The sequence below is a fragment of the Arthroderma uncinatum genome, assembly GCF_011692745.1.
Source record: "Arthroderma uncinatum strain CBS 119779 chromosome Unknown scaffold3, whole genome shotgun sequence".
Classification (NCBI taxonomy): domain Eukaryota; kingdom Fungi; phylum Ascomycota; class Eurotiomycetes; order Onygenales; family Arthrodermataceae; genus Arthroderma; species Arthroderma uncinatum.
In genome coordinates this window covers 3,881,762-3,901,362 of record NW_022983865.1, presented here as the reverse complement: position 1 = coordinate 3,901,362, position 19,601 = coordinate 3,881,762, and the positions used below count along the sequence as shown (strand labels likewise).

General features: G+C 49.8%; 4 protein-coding genes across 4 annotated transcripts; 3 read left to right on the top strand and 1 right to left on the bottom strand.

The window, feature by feature from the left end:
• Positions 1 to 599: 599 nt before the first annotated feature.
• On the top strand, positions 600 to 3,972 carry GIQ15_04937 (ankyrin repeat-containing protein; the record flags this gene model as incomplete). Its single annotated transcript, XM_033552354.1, has 2 exons — positions 600 to 1,885; positions 1,947 to 3,972. 2 exons carry the CDS (start codon positions 600 to 602, stop codon positions 3,970 to 3,972), a joined length of 3,312 nt encoding a protein of 1,103 aa, XP_033406084.1.
• Positions 3,973 to 5,465: 1,493 nt separating this feature from the next.
• GIQ15_04936 (uncharacterized protein) lies at positions 5,466 to 6,845 on the top strand (the record flags this gene model as incomplete). Its single annotated transcript, XM_033552353.1, has 2 exons — positions 5,466 to 6,056; positions 6,108 to 6,845. The coding sequence occupies 2 exons, from the start codon at positions 5,466 to 5,468 to the stop codon at positions 6,843 to 6,845; spliced, it is 1,329 nt and encodes a 442-aa protein (XP_033406083.1).
• Positions 6,846 to 7,958: 1,113 nt separating this feature from the next.
• Positions 7,959 to 15,911, bottom strand: GIQ15_04935 (cell morphogenesis protein PAG1; the record flags this gene model as incomplete). The annotated part of the gene is made up of 3 exons (XM_033552352.1): positions 7,959 to 14,789; positions 14,854 to 15,084; positions 15,138 to 15,911. 3 exons carry the CDS (start codon positions 15,909 to 15,911, stop codon positions 7,959 to 7,961), a joined length of 7,836 nt encoding a protein of 2,611 aa, XP_033406082.1.
• A 1,546-nt stretch (positions 15,912 to 17,457) lies between these two features.
• On the top strand, positions 17,458 to 19,601 carry GIQ15_04934 (NADPH-cytochrome P450 reductase; the record flags this gene model as incomplete). Its single annotated transcript, XM_033552351.1, has 2 exons — positions 17,458 to 19,245; positions 19,386 to 19,601. 2 exons carry the CDS (start codon positions 17,458 to 17,460, stop codon positions 19,599 to 19,601), a joined length of 2,004 nt encoding a protein of 667 aa, XP_033406081.1.

Sequence of the window (19,601 nt, the reverse complement as noted above, 5' to 3'; positions counted from 1 at the left end):
TGTTGCAGAACAGGAGTTTTCGTGCAGTACCAAGCGGCTATTTATATAACTAAACAGCCATCTCGAAAGCTTAGGCTAACTAAATAATTAGTTAACTAGCCTGGAGTCCAAATGATCACTCATCATTGAATGCATGAATTGCTTTTTCTCGTTGACAAGTTGCTGATTTCCAGATATTCTGCTCCATGGGAAGTCAGCGGAGTTTTATGAACAATATCGTTTGTATGTCAACTCTATTAAGGTTACTCCCTCTAGTTGAAGTTTACGACGACGTCCTCGATGCTCGACCTCACTTCGTCGACTTCACATCATACCCGCAGGTCACGAAGGACGGAGAAGGAGTGTATCAGCATAACGAGAACGATGTCAACGATTGGAGGGCTTAGCATCATGCCATCCTGGTCACCATGCAAGGCTGATGTGGTCGCGGGGTCATAAAAGTCGAGGCGTCGCCTCCCTCGCACCGCCGCTGGCTATAGTAGCAGAGTGTCGCGGTTACCACTTGAACTCTGCTTGCAGATACAGATAGATGACGCTGGCCCGCTTCTTCTCTTCTCTACTTGCACTATATAACTTATCTCTGAACGGCCCCACTGACAATGGCCGATCCGCTTTCCGTTGCCGGGAGTGTAGCAGGGCTGGTGTCGCTCAGCATACAGGTTACGGGCTCCATCGTCAAATTCTACGATTCATACAAAGGTCAAGACGTCGCTGTGGACCGCACAACGGGGAAGCTTAAGAGTTTCCTGAGTATGCTCCAGTATCTTCACCAGAGGATTCAGGAGCGTAAATTCCAGCCCGATGAGAAAGACCTGATTCAAGCCATTGAATCGTCAATTGAAAACTGTGGGGACCTCATCTATGAGCTTCAGGATGAGTGTGAAAAATTTAGGAAAAAGGCTCCGGCTGGTGACCTCAAGGCCGCCATCAAGGCTACCGGGCGTCGAGTGTCCTATCCGTTCAAAGAGAGTACATTGAAAAAACTTGATGAGGATATTGGCGAGATGCGAGAAAATCTGACATTTGCATTGAATGCATTACAGATTGAGGAAAATAGAAATCATCGAGAGGATATAGCGGACGTGAAGCTGGTTCTTGACCTTGTGAGAGCAAATCAGATATCATCGACGATCCGTGACTGGCTCAAGGCACCAGATGCCACTATCAACCACAACTCGGCAGTTGCCAAATGCCATTCAGGAACCGGCATGTGGCTTGTCAGAAGTACTAAGTTTGAGACATGGCTGACTGGGGCCTCTTCCTTGCTCTGGCTCAACGGCTTCGCGGGATCTGGGAAGTCGGTTTTATGCTCCACTGCCATCCAATACACATATCGAAAGAAACAAGCCATTCCAGGCGTTGTTGGGATTGCGTTCTTTTACTTTACCTTCAATGATGAAGCTAAAAAGGATGCCGCTGGCATGCTACGAGCGTTGCTGCTACAGCTGTCAGGCCAACTCCACGATGGCCATAACGAACTCGAGCGCCTCCATAGGTCCCATAACACAGGTACTCCCCCGACACAAGAATTGACCGCTTACCTCCGCTCTTTGATTCAGAGATTCCAGCACGTGTATATATTTCTGGATGCATTAGATGAAAGTCCTCGTTATACCCATCGAGATGAAGTTCTAGACGTGGTAACCTTGATCCAGTCGTGGTCCTTGCCAGGAATGCATCTGTTCGTCACTAGTAGAGATGAGGTCGATATCCGGAACCGTCTGAACCCTACCACCGATGAAGAAGAGGTTATGCGTAATAATGCTATTAACCAGGATATCAGCAATTTTATATCTGCCGAATTGCGAACGAATAAGGCACTCTATAAATGGGAGGCGTATCACGATAAAATACAAAAGGCCCTGATTGAGCGTGCAGGCGGAGTGTAAGCAGTTGATAGTGCCCCCTCATCATATTTATTAGATTCAGGCTAATACAACACGCAGTTTCCGCTGGGTAGAGTGTCAATTCCAAGCCCTCAAAAGTTGTCTACGGAGCGAGAAAAAGCTCATGAAGTGTCTGGAGGGGTTGCCACGAGATTTAGACGAGACTTATGAGCGAATGTTATGTAACATCGATGAAGATGCAGTTGAAGAAGCACGGCGGATGTTGACTTTTCTCTGTTATTCTGCCCGACCTCTAACAGTACCGGAGATTATCGATGGGATTGCAGTCAGTCTCGATGAGCCTGCGCATCTCGACCGCCAACGTCGGCTGGAAGGCGCTGATGACCTATATGACCTATGCCCTGGATTGATCAGCATTGTTCGCCCAGAAGATTCAACTGAGAGTGATTTACCCACTGTCAATATCGCCCACTTCTCAGTCCAAGAGTATCTCCAATCAGATCGCATTCTTGCACAAAAGTCAGGGAGATTTGCACTACAAGGTGATCTGGCCCATACGGAGATTACACACATCAGCCTTGTATATGTGATGGAACTGGACTTGTCACTGGATATGCCAAATGTGAAGTACCCGCTAGCTCACTATGCTGCAGAATTCTGGTATAACCACTACAAGGATGCTAGGAAACAAGACCATCTTGAAGGGGCTATATTAAGACTGTTCAGGCAAAAGAGAGAAAAATTTTGCGCATGGGCAATATTATATGAACACTTGAGTCCAGAGAACTTCCCTCATCCTGCAAGTATAGTTGAAAAACTTGGACAACCGCTCTACTATGCATCGCTTTTTGGGCTTACTCGAGTGGTGCAAGATATTATAGCTGCTGAATCAGGCAGCGGCCACGCGATAAAGGACTTAATCAATAAGCGAAGTTACTGCGATCTCACCGCGTTGGTGGTAGCATCAAGGGAAGGTTTCGCAACTATAGTACAAATCCTACTGGATAATGGTGCCGATGCCAATTTCAAATCTCGATATGGGTCCTCTGCCATTATCGCCGCGTGTGGCCGAGGCCATGAGAGAATAGTCCAGCTATTACTAGAGAGGGGTGCTAAGGTTAACCCTCTGGGGAGATTACAAAAGCCTGCACTTTACGCAGCATCCAGTGAGGGCCACGAGAATATAGTCCGGCTACTACTAGATAGTGGTGCCGATATAAGTCCCATATCAGGAATCTACGGTTCCGCTCTCAGCTCCGCGTCTTCTGGTGGCTATACCAGCATAGTCCAGCTACTACTAGATAGGGGTGCTGATATCAATGCTATGGGGGATCTGGGTACTGCACTTTACGTAGCATCATATCACGGGCACGAGAGTGTGGTACGGCTTTTATTAAACAATGGTGCTGATATCAATGCTAAGGGGAGATATGATACTGCGCTTTCCGTAGCATCAAGTAGGCATCATAAGAGTATAGTCCAGTTACTACTAGATAGGGGTGCTAGTGTCATCGCTACGGGGAAGCAGAGTACTGCACTTTATCCAGCATCAGATCGGAGCCATGAGAGTGTGGTACGGCTTTTTTCAAACAATGGTGCTGATATCAATGCTGGGGCGGAGCATGATACTTCACTTTACACAGCATCACTTAGGGGCCATGAGAGTATGGTCCAGCTATTACTAGAGAATGGTGCTGATGTCAATGCTATGGGGAAGCAGGGCACTGCACTTTACGCAGCATCATATCGGGGTCATGAGAGTGTGGTACGGCTTCTACTAAACAATGGTGCTGATATCAATGTTTGGGAAAGCCATTATGGTAGCGCACTTGGGGCAGCCTCAGAATGTGGCCATCTGGACATAGTTAAACTGCTACTGGAGAGCGGTGCTGATGTCAATGTTTGGGGAAAGCGTTATGGTAGCGCACTTGGGAGAGCCTCACGCTATGGCCGTGTAGGCATAGTTAAGCTGTTACTGGAAAAGGGAGCCGACCCCAATGCTCCGGGAGGGTATCTTTATAATTCAGCAATTGCGGGAGCAACAAAAGGAGGCCATCAGGACATAGTTGAGCTACTGCTGGATAATGGGGCAACACCATGGTCTTACTCTGTGGCGGATGAGTGAATACTCGTGTTCTGTAGTTAGATGTTAGAAACAATTTTATATCGTATTATAGATTGCGCTGGACCTCGTTCTCCTTACCTAGATCTCGACAAAACGCCAGAATTCAGCCTTATATAAAAGCGATTGACCAGTGGATAACATGTACTCTCAATTCTTGCTATCAATCTCCAAGAATGCGAACCATACCTGAGATGAGCATAAAATCAATAGTTGAGAGCACCCCAGCTTGACAGACGGTGGGAATCTTGACATCAACCACCCTCGGGTCTATTGCCTCACGCTATGAGGTAACAGAAATAACAAATGGCGGGAGAGACTCCGCCTGATGGCAACCGCAGTGCTCTATCGGGAGGACGCCACAGACACGATCAGCACAATAGGAGACCTTCTGGCCGACGCCAACGAAAAACGGAAAATGGTCATCGGAGGATATGCGATCAAGATGGTGATCTGGGGCAAGGAGGCGAGCACTCTCTGCCGTCAAGTGCTACAGCATCGATCGTCCGCGAATCCAGGGGAAAGGCGAAAAAGGGGACATCGTAGGGCAAAGACGAAAGCCTTCAGCCTAGGGACACCCTGCCAGCTCTGAACAGGGGACTCCCCGGCTCCGGGGGGAGCTTCCCATGCTCTCAAATCTGTGCTCCCCGTCCGCCCGTTCAGCCCCATAGCGCGCTGTCAAAGAAGGAATAATTGGCATTCAACGGCTTGGTATGCAACTTCTTGCAGCCGTTGAGCAATCCGCGTCCTTTGACTATCGAGGAGCCTGATCGACCTGTGGCTTGGAGAAGAATTCTCTAGAAGGGCGAGCAGGACGTCACCGCACCTTGAGATGGCCAGCCAGCGTCGCACATTGCATGCATCTGTCCCCAGGCGACAAATACAAGTTGAGCCGTGTGAAGACTATGTCAACTAGCGCTACCATTTAGGCTCGCCGGAGATCTGGAGAGCTCCAGCCTGGTGGACCAGGAGTTGCCACTAGCCGGCAGGATACGAAGCATAGTCGAGAAGCAAACATATCGCTAGGCCAACGTTCATACTGGTCCCTTGATGCGGCTATGTGAAGTTAGCAGACTTAGTTCCATGGCATATCAGACGCTGGGCTGGAAACCTCATACATCCCCGGGGCCAACTAGCCTCTTTGGCTCGAAATGAAGACATCCCCCTCCCCCCCTCCCCCCCGATGGCTTGATATCTGCGAATTGAACGGGTAACCGCCTGCACGGAAGCGTTGGAGAAGAGCTAAGACAGGGGGGCTAGCTTGCCCTGCAGTTTATAAAACCGACCATACCCCCCAATGGGCTGTCGCCTGCTGGCTGGAGGTGTTTCTGTGAGACTGTCGATATCTTCAATTGAGTATCCTTACAGCCGACATCCCTCCCCGGCCAGCTCTCATAGTGTCCGCGGCAAACTGCATATCGCCTGCCTCGAAGTAGTCAAACCGGTCCGCCGCTCCTCGAGTGGGAGAATTTTTTGTTTGAGATACCACCATCATCATGACTTCGGTACTGGATCTACTGGCCATGGCTGAACAGGAGCATACACCGGTGCTGGTAGCCCGTTCGTCGGTGGCTCAGACTCATGCAATTGAGATGCTGAAATTTCCGCTCCTCAAGATCCATTACAGATATTTCCCTCTCGTCATCTCCATCGCCAGTCTCTCGCTGCTTGCAACCGTCGGCTCGTTTAGTTTCCTCACATATCGACTTATCTTCTGGCGCAAATATTCTTCAACCTACTTTGGTTATAACCAATATATAATCCTAATTTACAACCTGATTCTCGCGGACATGCAAACGGCCGGCGGTGCCATCATTACCGCCCACTGGGCACGAATTGGTGCTATTCAGGGTGGTTCGAATACCTGCATCGTACAGGGCTGGCTATTCCAAGAAGGGATTCCAGCAAGTGGCTTATTCGTCCTGTCAATCGCCATACACACCTTTGTCACCGTCATTCTTGGTCGAAAGCTGGAGTACCGGACTTTCGTGTGCTGTGTGATTGGGGTATGGATGTTTACTCTCTTCCTTACCGTGTTACCTATTCTCTTGGAGGGAAAACACGCGTATGTGAATTCGGGCGCTTGGGTATGTCTACACTCTCCTCTCCCTTTCGTGGCTTATGCTGACTTTGAATAGTGCTGGATAACTTCGACCCGCGAGGACCTGAGACTAGGGACTCATTATATTTGGGTCTTCCTTTCTCAATTCGGCAGCGTTACCATCTATGTCATCCTTTTCTTCTACCTACGGCGCAAGGTAGCCCTCTCTGCGACCCTTAGCAAGCAGTCACAGGAAAAGTTTTCCCGTCTAAAGCGTGTTGTCAAGCTTATGCTTCTCTACCCCATTGCCTACATCACCCTCTCACTACCCATCGCGGCCTCGCGGATGGCTACGGCCGCTGGCACAAAACCTCCGTTTACCTACTATATCATCGCAGCAATGATAATGTCGACCTCTGGATTTGTCCATACGATTATCTATGCTGTCACTCGACGATCATTGATCTTGAACTCGGAGTCTACTCGTCGCAAGGGCGGAACTGGATACGGCCCTTCATCATCGCACCAGGGGGGAACAAATTCACAAAAGGATGTTGAGAACACCACCTGCACTACACTTGTCAGCAGCAGCACACCCATATCTTCTCCAACTAGCCCTATCGATGCATATAAGAAGATGTATCATCGGATAAACGGTTCAGCGACACCGTCGCCAAAGGCAGAAGCATTCGAGATGGACGGAGTGTATCAACAGACTACAATCTCCGTCGTAAGCAGACCTGCATTAGCACCGCCAACCAGAGACGGTGCATCATCTATCACGATCGAGTCCAACACAAGGCCTGCCACCTCCCGGCAATGGCCAAGACCCTGACATTCGGGTCTTGAATTCCTTCTTTTGATTAATTTTTTTTTCCCCTACGTCCTCACTCACTGACGAACCTTATCACTACGCTCTTTACTGATTCTTTGTAAATATTGATACACCCTTCATACATACCCTGGGCCTACTTACATATGACTTAATTATAATTGATAATTAACATCTCCAACCGAGAATTTCTTTCTATTTTTGCATGCAGGCCATTGATGTGAAGTGGTTGGCCGCACTTAACCAATAACCGGATCCAGGGCTGCCGCCTATCGCCTTGTTCAAAGGCGGGATGTGATATTGAAAAAAGCAAAGAGGAGCAATAAGCCGCCACTCTGATACTCCAAGAGACAGTAGCTGACGATCGTCAGATAAGGCTTAAATATTAAATTGTGGCACTGACTTCTGCACTAGTTAGAAGTGAGAGCAAGATGGTTAAATAGGATAGCAATGATTGCTTGTTCCACGGAGAAAAATAAGAGGTTGCTTCCATCTCCGAATAGGTGTGCTTTGACCAAACACCGCCAACTAGTGCATGCGATAAGACTATCATTTTAATCAGAGAACGGAGGAAACGAGGGGTCTGATTGCGAGTCATAGTGGTGGACTAATTTTGATCGGCGAGTGCTAATTAAGGCCATATCGAGGCCACATTAAGGCCACGTCGAGGTCAGGGTTATGTGGAATCAGTTCAACTCTAGCAGCTAGAACCTTTGGGACCTATTGCTATCCAATGCTACTAGACCTGAACATCAAGGGGTAAGTAAAACAAGCAGAAACGCTGCAAAGTAAAGGGACTCAAGCCGGATCAATGCTCCTTTGGCACACAGATGTAAATGGATACATATAGTAACGTAGATAGATGCGCTGGAAATAATCATGTACCTAACTCCCCTATACCCACATACAGTAGTTTAACAGCTGACTCGTGAAACGGAAGGCAATGAGTAAAACAGACTCTATCTCGGGGAATTAGAAATAAAATAACAAGGGACATAGCAACATTTTAACAGTAGTATGATATCGAAAACGAAAGAGGGGTATAAGTATTAAGCATAAATGCGATATTTTAGACTTTGCGGAAAAATAATAATAATAATAGATCGTTGGACCAGTTCACTGGCTAGGCGACGTTGGATTGTTTGCTCCACCTGCTAGGTACTCCGGTGGCACTTTTGGTACCCTGGGCGAAGTGGCTGTTTGAGCAATCGCTCGTTGCTGGGCTCTTAATAGCTCACGCTGTCGATCTCTATCACGCCCAGCGTTGTTGCCACCGGTTAACCGGCGCACACCACTTCGGATCATGGTATCCAAAGAAAACGACCCGGCTTCAGGATTACTGTTACCCATAACTGCAACGCGGGAGGTAGAGGACGACGGGTAGTGAAGAGTAAGACGATCGTCCGAATCTGACAACGTATCCTCAGTATCGTCATCAGAAAGGAAAGATCGCCCAATATAGCTGAGTTCAGGGGTGCCAGGGTTGCCATTGTTATTACTTGATTGCGGGTAGTAGTTACTTGGGGAGGTGATGGAGCGCGTGTGTAGCGATCCACGCCGTGGCTGCGTGGATGAAGAAGACGTGCTTAAGGGCGATGGGTGAATGGATGGAGCACCAACGCTGTTCGAATCAGTACGGGTAAGGGGAAGTCTAGAGTCGGCAAAGCCGTTGTGGAATGAAGAAGAGGAGGCTGTTCGAGCAAGCGATTTCCGCAATAACGGAGCAGTATGTTGATCGTATAGATGTGTGCTGGCGTCTGGGAAATCGGTAGTAGCAAAGTTGTGAAGGGACGCTCCCGAGATCGAAGGCACAGAGTGATTCACCTCCGTCTCTTCGAAGAAGTCATCCAGGCTGTCGAGCTTTTGTAACAAATCACCCATGTTTGTTTCGTTTCCGGTATCGACCGATTTCATCGTGTCGGCGCGGAATGGCAGGAAATACGAATCACCGTAGTCGTCAACGTGGAATTCCAGATCTGGTGAAGCTGGCGGTTGGCCTTCAAGTCCGTCTTCCTCGGCACATGTATAGAACACTGCATGAACGTTGTTTCTGGTCAAGTTAGACTGGGCGGCTGGGATGGGAATTGACCACCCTGTTGGCTCTGGGATACCGTATAAGCTTTGTATCCCTTCAAACTCCTTGCGAATAGCTCTTGATGACGCCGAGGATGCCATGCTCATACGAAGATGATGGCGCTCCATTGGGTTTCCAGCAACTGTCATAATGTGGTCAAGGACTCCGAGCGCCTGAGGGCAGAGTTCGGTATGAAGGAGACGAAGTAAGGGTGAGATAAGATCTGGGCCATGGCAAGATATATCTGGCCGACGCATGTCGATTTCAGAAATTATTGCACTGAGAATCCGCATGATGCTAATACGGAACCACGATGTGTTATTCGTCAAAAGCCCCATCAGGAATACCAAACTCTGAACATCCTGACTTGGAAAATAGTACATTGATATCGCGTTGACAATGTCGACCAAGAACTCGTCACTTGTTCGGTATTGTGCTTGGGAGAACGTAAACAAACAGTTCGATAACTGAGTGCAGCCTTGTTTCTCTGCAATAGTAGCAAGTAGGCTGGCATGTTTTTCGACGTTACTGGATCCCTTTACAGGGTCATATTCGTTCAACAGCTCAGGTAAATTCGCCCAAACTGCAAACAACAAGCGGTTTCCATCGCCAACCAAATCATTGTTCGGTATGGCAGCTAGTCTTCTCAGTACCGCGAGGGTTTCGTGTAGCGACTCTGATGACTTTAACCCTTTATAAACCAGATCCTGGATCCCACAAAATTCGCCTTCCCACTTTGGAGGCTTGCTCTCTTGCAGTTTGGCTGCCACGCTTTCGTCAGACAGGTCAATTTTGTCCAGGTATTTCTCGAGCATGGCCAGACTCTCCACAAATTCCCGCTCATGTATCGTATTAAGGCATGCACAAGTGGTCCAGAACAGCTGAGGATATCGTAAAAGGTCTTGCGGAGCGAGAGAGCTAATGATGACTTTTAGCGTGGTCAAGATCTCCATCGAAAACGTCTGGTAATCTGTTTCTTCTTCAGCGATTGTATTCGAAAGTCGTGCAAGCATGTCAGCAAGCATCCGAGAGTCGAGCGATGTGGATATGCATCTGAATACTTGGAACGACCGACAGGCAAGATGTCTAACAGGACAAGATGTCGCCCAGTTCAGCGCTTCTCTTGACCAATGGTCATTAACTCCGTCGTAAACGGCATTAAATATCCCTGCTACGCTGTGGGCAACATGATGCATGGACGATGGTACCCTTGTATCGGCAGCTTTCTCATCCTTCTCGTTATTATCTTCATATTCCCATATGACAGTAGGGTCGCTTTGCCGAATACACTCCACAAAATCTTCGATTGATTGACGCTGGGCACCTTGAACTTCGTTCTCTAGCTTCGAGGCGACCAGTTCATGGATTAGATGAACGAGCATTTCTCGTGCTTGTTCTCGTACGGTCAAGGTGTAGTGATCCCAGAATATAAATGCAACGTGGATGAGTTTGATGACACTCTCAAATCCGATACTAACTGGGGCAACCATCAAGTCGACTAGAAATATCAGAGATACTTGTCCCAATGATAAACCGACTTGTTTGTTCCCAACGGGCAAAATGGTACCTAGATCTGCAACGTATGGCAGGTTTGATAGATCGGTAGGAGCTGGAAGGGGTTCACGGCGCTCATGTACCATGTTTTTGGGCACGACTTGAAGCAAGAAAAATTCAATAACCTTGGAGCCCGCTGGGGTTGATGCTAGGAAAACAACTATTTGTTTCGCGTAGTCAACGAAGTTTTGTTCTCTTCGCTCCAAACAGAGGCTAATGATAAAATCAAGCACGAGTTGGACATTGCCAGCATGGGGACCAGTGGCAAGAGCCTGCCAAAGGGCTTGGACCTCGTTTGGCAGTACAGTTCCAGATCGAATGGTGATTTCGAAAAGGTTGGAAAGCAACATGTAAGACTTTGAGGTTGGGCCGCCGTTCGGATCTAATTGGAGTTCAATTGCTTGGACCCACGGCAGAATGGCTGCGACCATATTACGTTGGGTGTCTGGCTGGATGTTTTTGAAGTGGAGAGAGAACTCCGAGAAGATGACGAATGCCAAATCGGCATGCTGCTGTGCAAGTCGCTTCGAAGTTTCAAACTGAGCAAGCTTATACACGGCAGTTGTCCTATCCGAGATGCTGATATCAAAGTCTTGTAGCCGTGAGTTCTTCTGTTCCCGTTCTTCAATCGTTCTTAGTAACCGAGCAGATTTCATACGGATCTCTCTTTTGGAATTCCCAAGAGTAAAGAGGACAGCGCCTAGGATGCGCCAAAAGGCAACAGGGTAGTCGCTTTCTTCAACAACCACTTGTGAGAAAACTTCAAAATAGCTCTCAAGTGCCTTTGGTCGTTCGGATAAGTAACACATCTCAATACATTGCTCAAGTAGGTACGGGAGAGCTTTGTTGTGAACAATCAGATTTTTCAGTGCTCGTCGCCCAATGGCATGGAGTTTATCACTTTCAGTGTTGAGAATAATGTCAATCCAGGAGAGCATGCGTCTGATATCGAATTGGAGCGTCGCTCCGCTTTCCGTGGATATTCGTATTGGACCACCACAGAGTGATGCCATAGAACTCAGCGCAGCGGTGCGCAAATTCCGTTTCTCAATTTCCATTGCCGCAGTGCTACGCACTTCGCCATTCTCGCGTTGTCGTGCAATGGTAAGTTTTCGCATATTCTCTTCCCGAACCGCAATCTGGTTCTGATTGGGAGAATAGCCACACCAGTCCTCCATTAGCGAGAAAGCCGATTTCCGGGACTCGAATGGCATCCATCGCGATGGCTCCTTTGACCTTTTAATCCCGTCGAACAACTGTTCAAGTAACCCGCAGAAATGGAATCGAAGGTTTTGGAATTCCAGGTCATTCTGCACCTCGACATCGCTTAAGAAGATTCTAAGATCTCGAGTATATGTCACCATGTTATTCAGTATCCAGTCATCGTTAGACACTTCAGGGTCCTTAAGGAAATGGGACGTCGCTTTGTAGACATTGGTAACTTCTGTCCTGAGGAGATCTGTACGTCTATTCCGCCTTGGTGTGCTCGGGGTACGAAGATGAGTTCCAATACGGACCCTAGCTTCTTCCTTGCAAGTAGTCACAGCGTACTGCAGTGACTCTAACAATGTCCTGTATAATGCAATGTTGATAGAGCCTAAAGCAACAACAATGGCATTTCTGATCGAATCGTGCGGGGCAGATAGGAGTGGAATGACGAAAGCAAAGAGAGATCTTGCAGAGTTAATCTTATCCTGGCTTTGCTGGCCGGCCTTGGAAGCTTTTCGTGCGTGTTGAGCATTCGCCAGCTGACTTTGGGACTGGGCGCCCGCACTATTTAACGTAGTGCAAGCCATAATGAGATACAGCTTCCACTGTTCAATCATGACTTCTGGAGGCGTGCCACTCCTAATAATAATAGGGCGAGTCGGAATATGGTCGGGGGAATTGAGTTGCATAGGTGGAGGGCCCTCAGCGATATGAGTAATCTGTCTATGCATATGGACTAATCTAGCGCAAACAATTTCGCGGCCGAGGGTGACTGCGAATGGACAGGTGTCGAAACTTATCCGAATAAGATTTGGAAACACTTTTGCCCATAGAGTCGAGTCGTATGATACTTCGCTACTGCATAGCTCAATAAGAGTGTTATGGGCAATGCTCTCTTGTCTACCCTTTTGGAGTCTGCTTCGCTCCGCAACAGTCAACGATTCATCTTTCAGATCGAGAACCCGTTGGGAGTCCCCTTCCATAATACGGATAATCCGAGTATTATTCTTTCCTAGAGCTGTGTCGAATTCAGTCACAAGGCGAAGAACCGTTATGGCAAACGCACGAACGGTTCTTGATTGAGAACATAGAAAGAATAGCCCGTGGGACTCGATCTCCTCCACATGAGCGAGGACGCCAGATAAATCAAGCTGTAGCCCTCGAGCACCTGTACCAGTCTTCTCAGGCAAATCAATAGTAGCATCCTTGGTTTTCTGCCTTATTTCCTCGATCCATATCTGAATGAGTTGAACATATAGTTTTAACGTCGATTCGATATGGCCTGGCCCAAGCATGCCTTCATCTGACATGGTGGAATATCTGGCATCAAAGTTAAAGATGAAGCGGGCAAACCCGATAGCTACATGTTGGGCGTATGACTGGCGGGCAATGGATTTGAGCGACTCTGCGGATGATGCCGCGATGTTAGACTGTACGTGTGCGGTGCCCGTACATAGGAGGTTGATGAGGGAGTTAAATGGTATATGGTCAGAAAGACACCGGGGCAGTGCCTGAACGGCGACATGGAGAAGATCGTAGAACCCTTGCTTTTGGTCAGGGGTGTTGGCATGGTCATCACGTCGGCCAAAGCTAAAGTGTTCCGTGATGGGAGTCTTAGGCGTAACACCGCCGAATTTTTCATCGAGAGCAGCTTGTCCTCCGAAAGTATTGTCACATAATATAGTGATCTTCCCCAATATCTCGCAAAATCGGAGGTAATATTTTCGAGTATTTTCGTTCAGCTTAGCCGGATTGAATGGGAGCGGAGAAGGCTGCGGTTTTGGAGGTGGAGTGTTGGTACTGTATTGCGGCTCAGGGATGGATGCCTGCGGGGAGAAGGGTGAGATAGGAGATTGCTCAGTGACAGCAAATTCCTGTGGGAAAGGAGGTGGTGTCCCGCCACCGTTTTCTATATCTGCCATGATAGCTAGGAAAGAGCGGATGCCAATAACCATTTTTTCAGGCTCCATCTGTTCGATCTTGAGATCTTTGCCGGACGTAAATAGGTCGGAATTGACCAGTGGGAAGATGATGCTGCGGAAGCACATCTCTGGGTGCTTAAAGCCGATCATTCGGACTAGCTGAGTAATTGGTTCTGCAACTGTAGGTTCGGTGGTGAGATACGTTCTCCTTCCACCTGGCAGGACTATCCGAATCACTTCCTCCGTTTTACGGAGAGGGTTACTGAGAGGGTCAGAGTAACGGTATAGATATGTCCAGAGTAATCGACATATAGCCTGAAGCGCAGCAGCCCTGGTAGGGCGCTCTTTAAGCTTCGGTGAAAGCGCATTCACAGTCGGCATCCACTGAGAGAGAAACGTATCTCGCGGAGAAACACACAAGAGGAGGATATGAAGGGGGAAAGCACTGTTCCAATGCCGGGGTTTCACGAGGACCTGGGACAATCGAGGCACGAGAAGCTCTAGGAATTCCTTCCATTTGGACGAGGACAAATCACAGGCTGGATTGGCGGCGATGGGAAGGAGAAAAGTCTCCAGTATCTGGCAATACGCCTGTTTCAAACGTTGTCCGTGTGCGTCACTGAACAGCCTGGCAAGCGATTGCAGGAAATCACACGTTTTCCCCCACCCGTCTTCCGGATATACTCGAAGACGAAGATGCCGCAGTCCAAAAATCAATAATTCGGCTTTAGTTTCCGTCTCTCTGGCTGCCAGCATGCGTCCGTCTTCTCGCTGGTACTGAGCCAGCTCGGAAAGATACTGGTTGGAAACACTGGCGAAATTGCTTTCACTCATGATGCCGAGCAACTGTCCGTAGATGCGCCAATTAGCCATTCTTAGCGGTGATGCAGAAATTTGATCTGGATCGACGGCCTTTAGCTGTCCGAATACGATATCTTCTAGCCGATCTGCCATTTCTTGTGTGATTGCGTTGAGCGTGCTTTGGTTGAAGATCTCGATGAGAACACGGCATACGAGGTAGACGGAGACGGTTGCTCGTCGTTCGGTCATGAGTATATCTTCCTGCCTGTTTACTATAGGGATCGAAGCAGCCGGTGACCCAGCAGCATCTGGAACGTCTGGTCCCGGCTGTGGTGGTTCTGTGTTCCGCCGTACTATGGTCGACGAAATTGATGGAGGGGGTTTGGGCTGATGAGATGTCCTGTTAGCAAGAAATTTCATATATAGTATCTCGAAGCTCGAATAGCATTACCTGAGTCCAGCCTTGCTTTGCTGTGGCAGCTGCATCGCCCTTTGACTTCCTCCATACCATTATAGTGTCTATCAGCGGTTTAGGCTTCTGTTTCGCGATGTGGCCGAGGGCAGCAATGAGCTGGTCGAAAGTCGGGTCCGCTCCTGGACCACATACTTGTTCTACAGGCGCATCGAATTCTCCAATGCTCATGATACATTTGTTAATCTTTTCCTCCGCTTGTCCCACGAACTATATAACGCAGTCAGTATACAGTCCTATAAATATGGCATGTCACGACTAACCGAATTAAAGAGATGGTGGAGAGCATACTCTCCTACCGTTTTAGCTTCTTGGTTGGCATGTCCCGAACGGGACTTGCTGTGCGAGTTTTCCCTCCGTAGCTTTCCAGTGGTGATGGCTCGACGGTGAGAATGCTGACGCTCCAGCCCGTCTGGCCGGACAGTATCTTGTATCAAGGCCAAATGCGATCCCTGCAGGATATTTCCCACACCACCAGCAGGCGCCATGAACGTGGCAGGCGAGAAGTCACCATTCTCCCGCACGCCGCCGTTAAGCTTCGATTCAGGTAGAGCTGGCGCGAATCCAGCAGCTGAGATCATCTCGGGACTCAGAGGGCTCGACGTGGCGGGCGAATTTGCGAAACTGGGGCCTCTGGAATGCTGGATGCTTCCATGAACGATCGAGGCCTGGCGATGGTGGCCGTACGAATTCGAGGGCCGTCTCTCTAGACCTTCGCTGTCCGAGCCGATACCGGGCCTCTCGCGCTCACGCTCTCGTTCTCGCTCGCTGGTCGGCTCCGGGCTCTTGGAATGCGACTGGTTTCGTAGCTGGGTGTGTGGTTGCAGAGAGGCGAGGCCAAATCCAGTAGCCGCAGTCGCATCTCCCGGCCGACCTCGAACGCTAGAAACATCTCGACTATGTGGCGTCGACGAAGGTGGATTTCTCGCCGGAGCTCTGTCTGAGGGAGAATGGATGGCGGTCGTGTGCTGTGCAGCAGTCGACTCTTCAGGGGTATGAGCCAGGGACTGGCCTTGACCCGGCGGGGCCTGTCGCATCGAGTGCGGACTAGCTGCAACAATTGTGAGCAAGGTGCTACCAAGAGCGTTTCACCCATGAGGCCCGAGGACGGCGGACAGTGAGAGGCAGCGAGAGAGGGCCAGGATGGCCGGGAATATATAGAGGCCGCGGGTGCAATTGGGGAGGAGGGAGACTTACGAGTCTGCTGCATGATTTCAAGGCCCAGCAGCTGCGCGGAGACGGATATCAGCTATGCAATGGCCGTCTGCTCCCCGCATTCTGTGTCCGCTATCCATTCAAGTCTCGAGAAGGGGGAAGAAGGCCGTCGGGCGCGTCGGTGGTCATGGTCGTGGATGGACGGTGGTGATGGATGGTTGAAGTTCGTTGCTGGCGGTTAAAACGTCGTCGTTGACTAATCCACCACGGCCATGATCTAGGAACAGGTCAGTTTCTTCTCTTCTCTTCTCTTCTCTTCTCTTCTCGTCTTGTTGTCTACTGTCTACGGAGTACTGTCTATGGAGTACTGTCTACGGAGTACTGTATACTGTCTGTCTACGAGTGCTCGTTATGGTACTGCTGGAGATGGGTGGCTTACACAGGTCTACATCTAGGACAGACATAAGACAACAGGTACATCTAGGACAGACACAGACACAGGCACAGGGTAGAAGGATAGGAGAACAGAGAGACATAGGCTCAGGAGGCAGGATACGCTGATAGGAGTATACGGAGTATCAGACCTGGATAGCATACTCCGTTTCTGGTGGATGAGCTGGGATAGCTTCAGCATCTACGGCGTACGACCGACAGATTGATGAGAAGACAGAATACGAGCAGAGAGGCTCGGATCCCAGGCCGAACAGTAGAATCACCATGGATGCTGGCCTTGGATCCCTCGAGGATCGATGCTCCGACGAGGCTAGGAGAGATCTTGCGGACGGAGCTTTGTAGACCCCTGAGCATTTATATCTCTATCTTCTCCTTGCTTCCCTGTCTCCCTGTCTGCCCTCTACTCGTCTCTCCCTGTCCTCTACTCTGTCTACTCGTCTCTCCCTGTCTCCCTGTCTCCTATCTTCTCGTCTGTCCACGCTTACATAACTGCCTATGCAAAAGACCATCAGCCAGCCTTGATTTCGTGGCGCGAACAGAGAAGACGGAACAGACAGACAGCCCGGTGCCCGAGGAAATAGGAGAAACTAAAGGAGATATATAAAAAGAACGAAAGACAGGCCACCAGTGCAGCCGCATCCGCATCCTCCCACAGAAACATCCCGGCACGGCTAAAATATAAGCGGCCGCCGAATTGCTAGAGAAAACTTTCATCCGGAGAATCAGATAATTCGAGCATCACCCCATATTATTTTTCAGGAGCCGGAGCGCTGTTGAGAGTGCCCCTCCCGCTCGACGGTCGACCATTCTCTCCAACGGACACGTATATCAGATCGCTAGGCCCGGAGGACGAGCCTTGGTTGTACGGACGACGTTTTGCCCTGTCTTGCTCTGATCAGGCTCCAACTTTCTCGCATGGTTAGGCTTGACAGCGACAGTTGACATACGGTTATAGCGACGGTTACGACGGTCAAGATGGCGCAGGTTGACACTCTGGACATGCTCGTCCTGGCGGTGATACTCGTCGGGACCATAGCATACTTCACCAAGGGCACGTACTGGGGTGTTGCAAAGGACCCCTATGCCTCCACGTATGCCGCAACGAACAGCGCAAAGCAAGGCCAGACCCGAAACATCGTCGAGAAGCTAGAGGAAACCGGCAAGAACTGTGTCATCTTCTACGGCTCCCAGACCGGAACCGCGGAGGACTATGCGTCCAGGCTGGCCAAGGAGGGTTCTCAGCGATTCGGCCTCAAGACCATGGTCGCCGACCTGGAAGACTACGACTATTCGACCCTGGACAAATTCCCCGAAGACAAGGTTGCGTTCTTCGTCCTGGCTACCTATGGCGAGGGCGAACCGACGGATAACGCCGTCGAGTTCTTCCAATTCTTCTCTGGAGACGATACCAGCTTTGAAGATGGAGGTTCTCCCGAAGACCAGCCGCTCTCCAACATGCGATATGTCGCCTTTGGCCTCGGAAACAACACCTACGAACACTACAACGCCATGGTTAGAATCGTGGACAAGGCCTTGACCAAGTGTGGTGCTAAGAGAATCGGTGACGCCGGCGAGGGCGATGACGGCGCCGGAACCATGGAAGAAGACTATCTCGCCTGGAAGGAGCCCATGTGGAAGGCTTTGGCTGCAGAGATGGGCCTCGAAGAGAGGGAGGCCGTCTACGAGCCGACCTTCAGCATCATCGAGGAAGCCGACATGACACCCGAATCCGACAATGTCTACCTGGGCGAGCCAAACTCATCCCACCTCAACGGACGTAGCCAGGGCCCATACAATGCGCATAACCCATTCCTCTCGCCCATCGTCGAGTCTCGCGAACTCTTCTCCGTCAAGGACCGTAACTGTCTGCACATGGAATTCAACATCGAAGGAAGTCAGCTCAACTACCAGACCGGCGACCACATCGCCGTCTGGCCCACCAATGCCGGCCAGGAAGTCGACCGTTTCCTCAAGGTCTTCGGCCTGGAAGAGAAACGTCACCAGGTCATTCGTGTCAAGCCAATTGACGTCACCGCTAAAGTCCCATTCCCTCAGCCAACTACCTACGACGCCGTTGTGAGATATTACATCGAAGCCTGCGGGCCCGTATCGCGACAGTTCATCTCTCAGCTCGCCGCATTCGCTCCGGATGACGAAACCAAGAAGAAGATGATCCGCATCGGCGAGGATAAAGATGTCTTCTCCGATAAAGTGTCTACCTTTTACTACAACATCGCCCAGGCCCTGCAATCGTTCACCGAGAAACCCTTTACCGCCGTCCCATTCTCGCTGCTTATCGAAGGTATCCCGAAGATCCAGCCACGATACTACTCCATCTCCTCTTCGTCAATGGTTCAGAAGGAAAAGATCAGCATCACCGCCGTCGTCGAGTCGTTACGTGTTCCTGGAGCCGGCCACGTCGTCAAGGGTGTCACCACCAACTACCTTCTTGCCCTGAAACAGAAACAGCACGGTGAACCAAAGCCAGACCCATTCGGTTTGACGTACGCCATCACCGGACCTCGAAATAAATATGACGGCTTCCATGTCCCCGTACATGTGCGCCACTCTAACTTCAAACTCCCATCTGATCCATCCAAGCCGATCATCATGGTCGGTCCTGGTACCGGTGTAGCTCCGTTCCGTGGCTTCATCCAGGAGAGAGTTGCTCAGGCAGCTAACGGTGAGACCGTCGGTCCCACAGTCCTCTTCTACGGCTGCCGTAAGAGCACCGAAGACTTCCTCTACAAAGATGAATTCGAGGTACGTTACTATTCTGTCTATCTTTCTAACTTACCTACTTTTGCTAACTTCCTCTGTAGGAGGTATCCAAGAAACTTGGCGACTCCTTCAAACTTATCACCGCCTTTTCTCGCGAGTCTTCTGAAAAGGTATACGTTCAGCACCGTCTCAAGGAACACGCCGAACTCGTCAGCGATCTGCTCTCCAAGAAGGCCAACTTCTACGTCTGCGGTGATGCAGCCAACATGGCTCGAGAAGTGAACGTCGTTCTTGGCCAGATCCTCGCTGAACAACGAGGCTTGAAACCCGAGAAGGGCGAGGAACTCGTCAAGCATATGCGAAACACCGGCTCGTACCAAGAGGACGTCTGGTCGTGA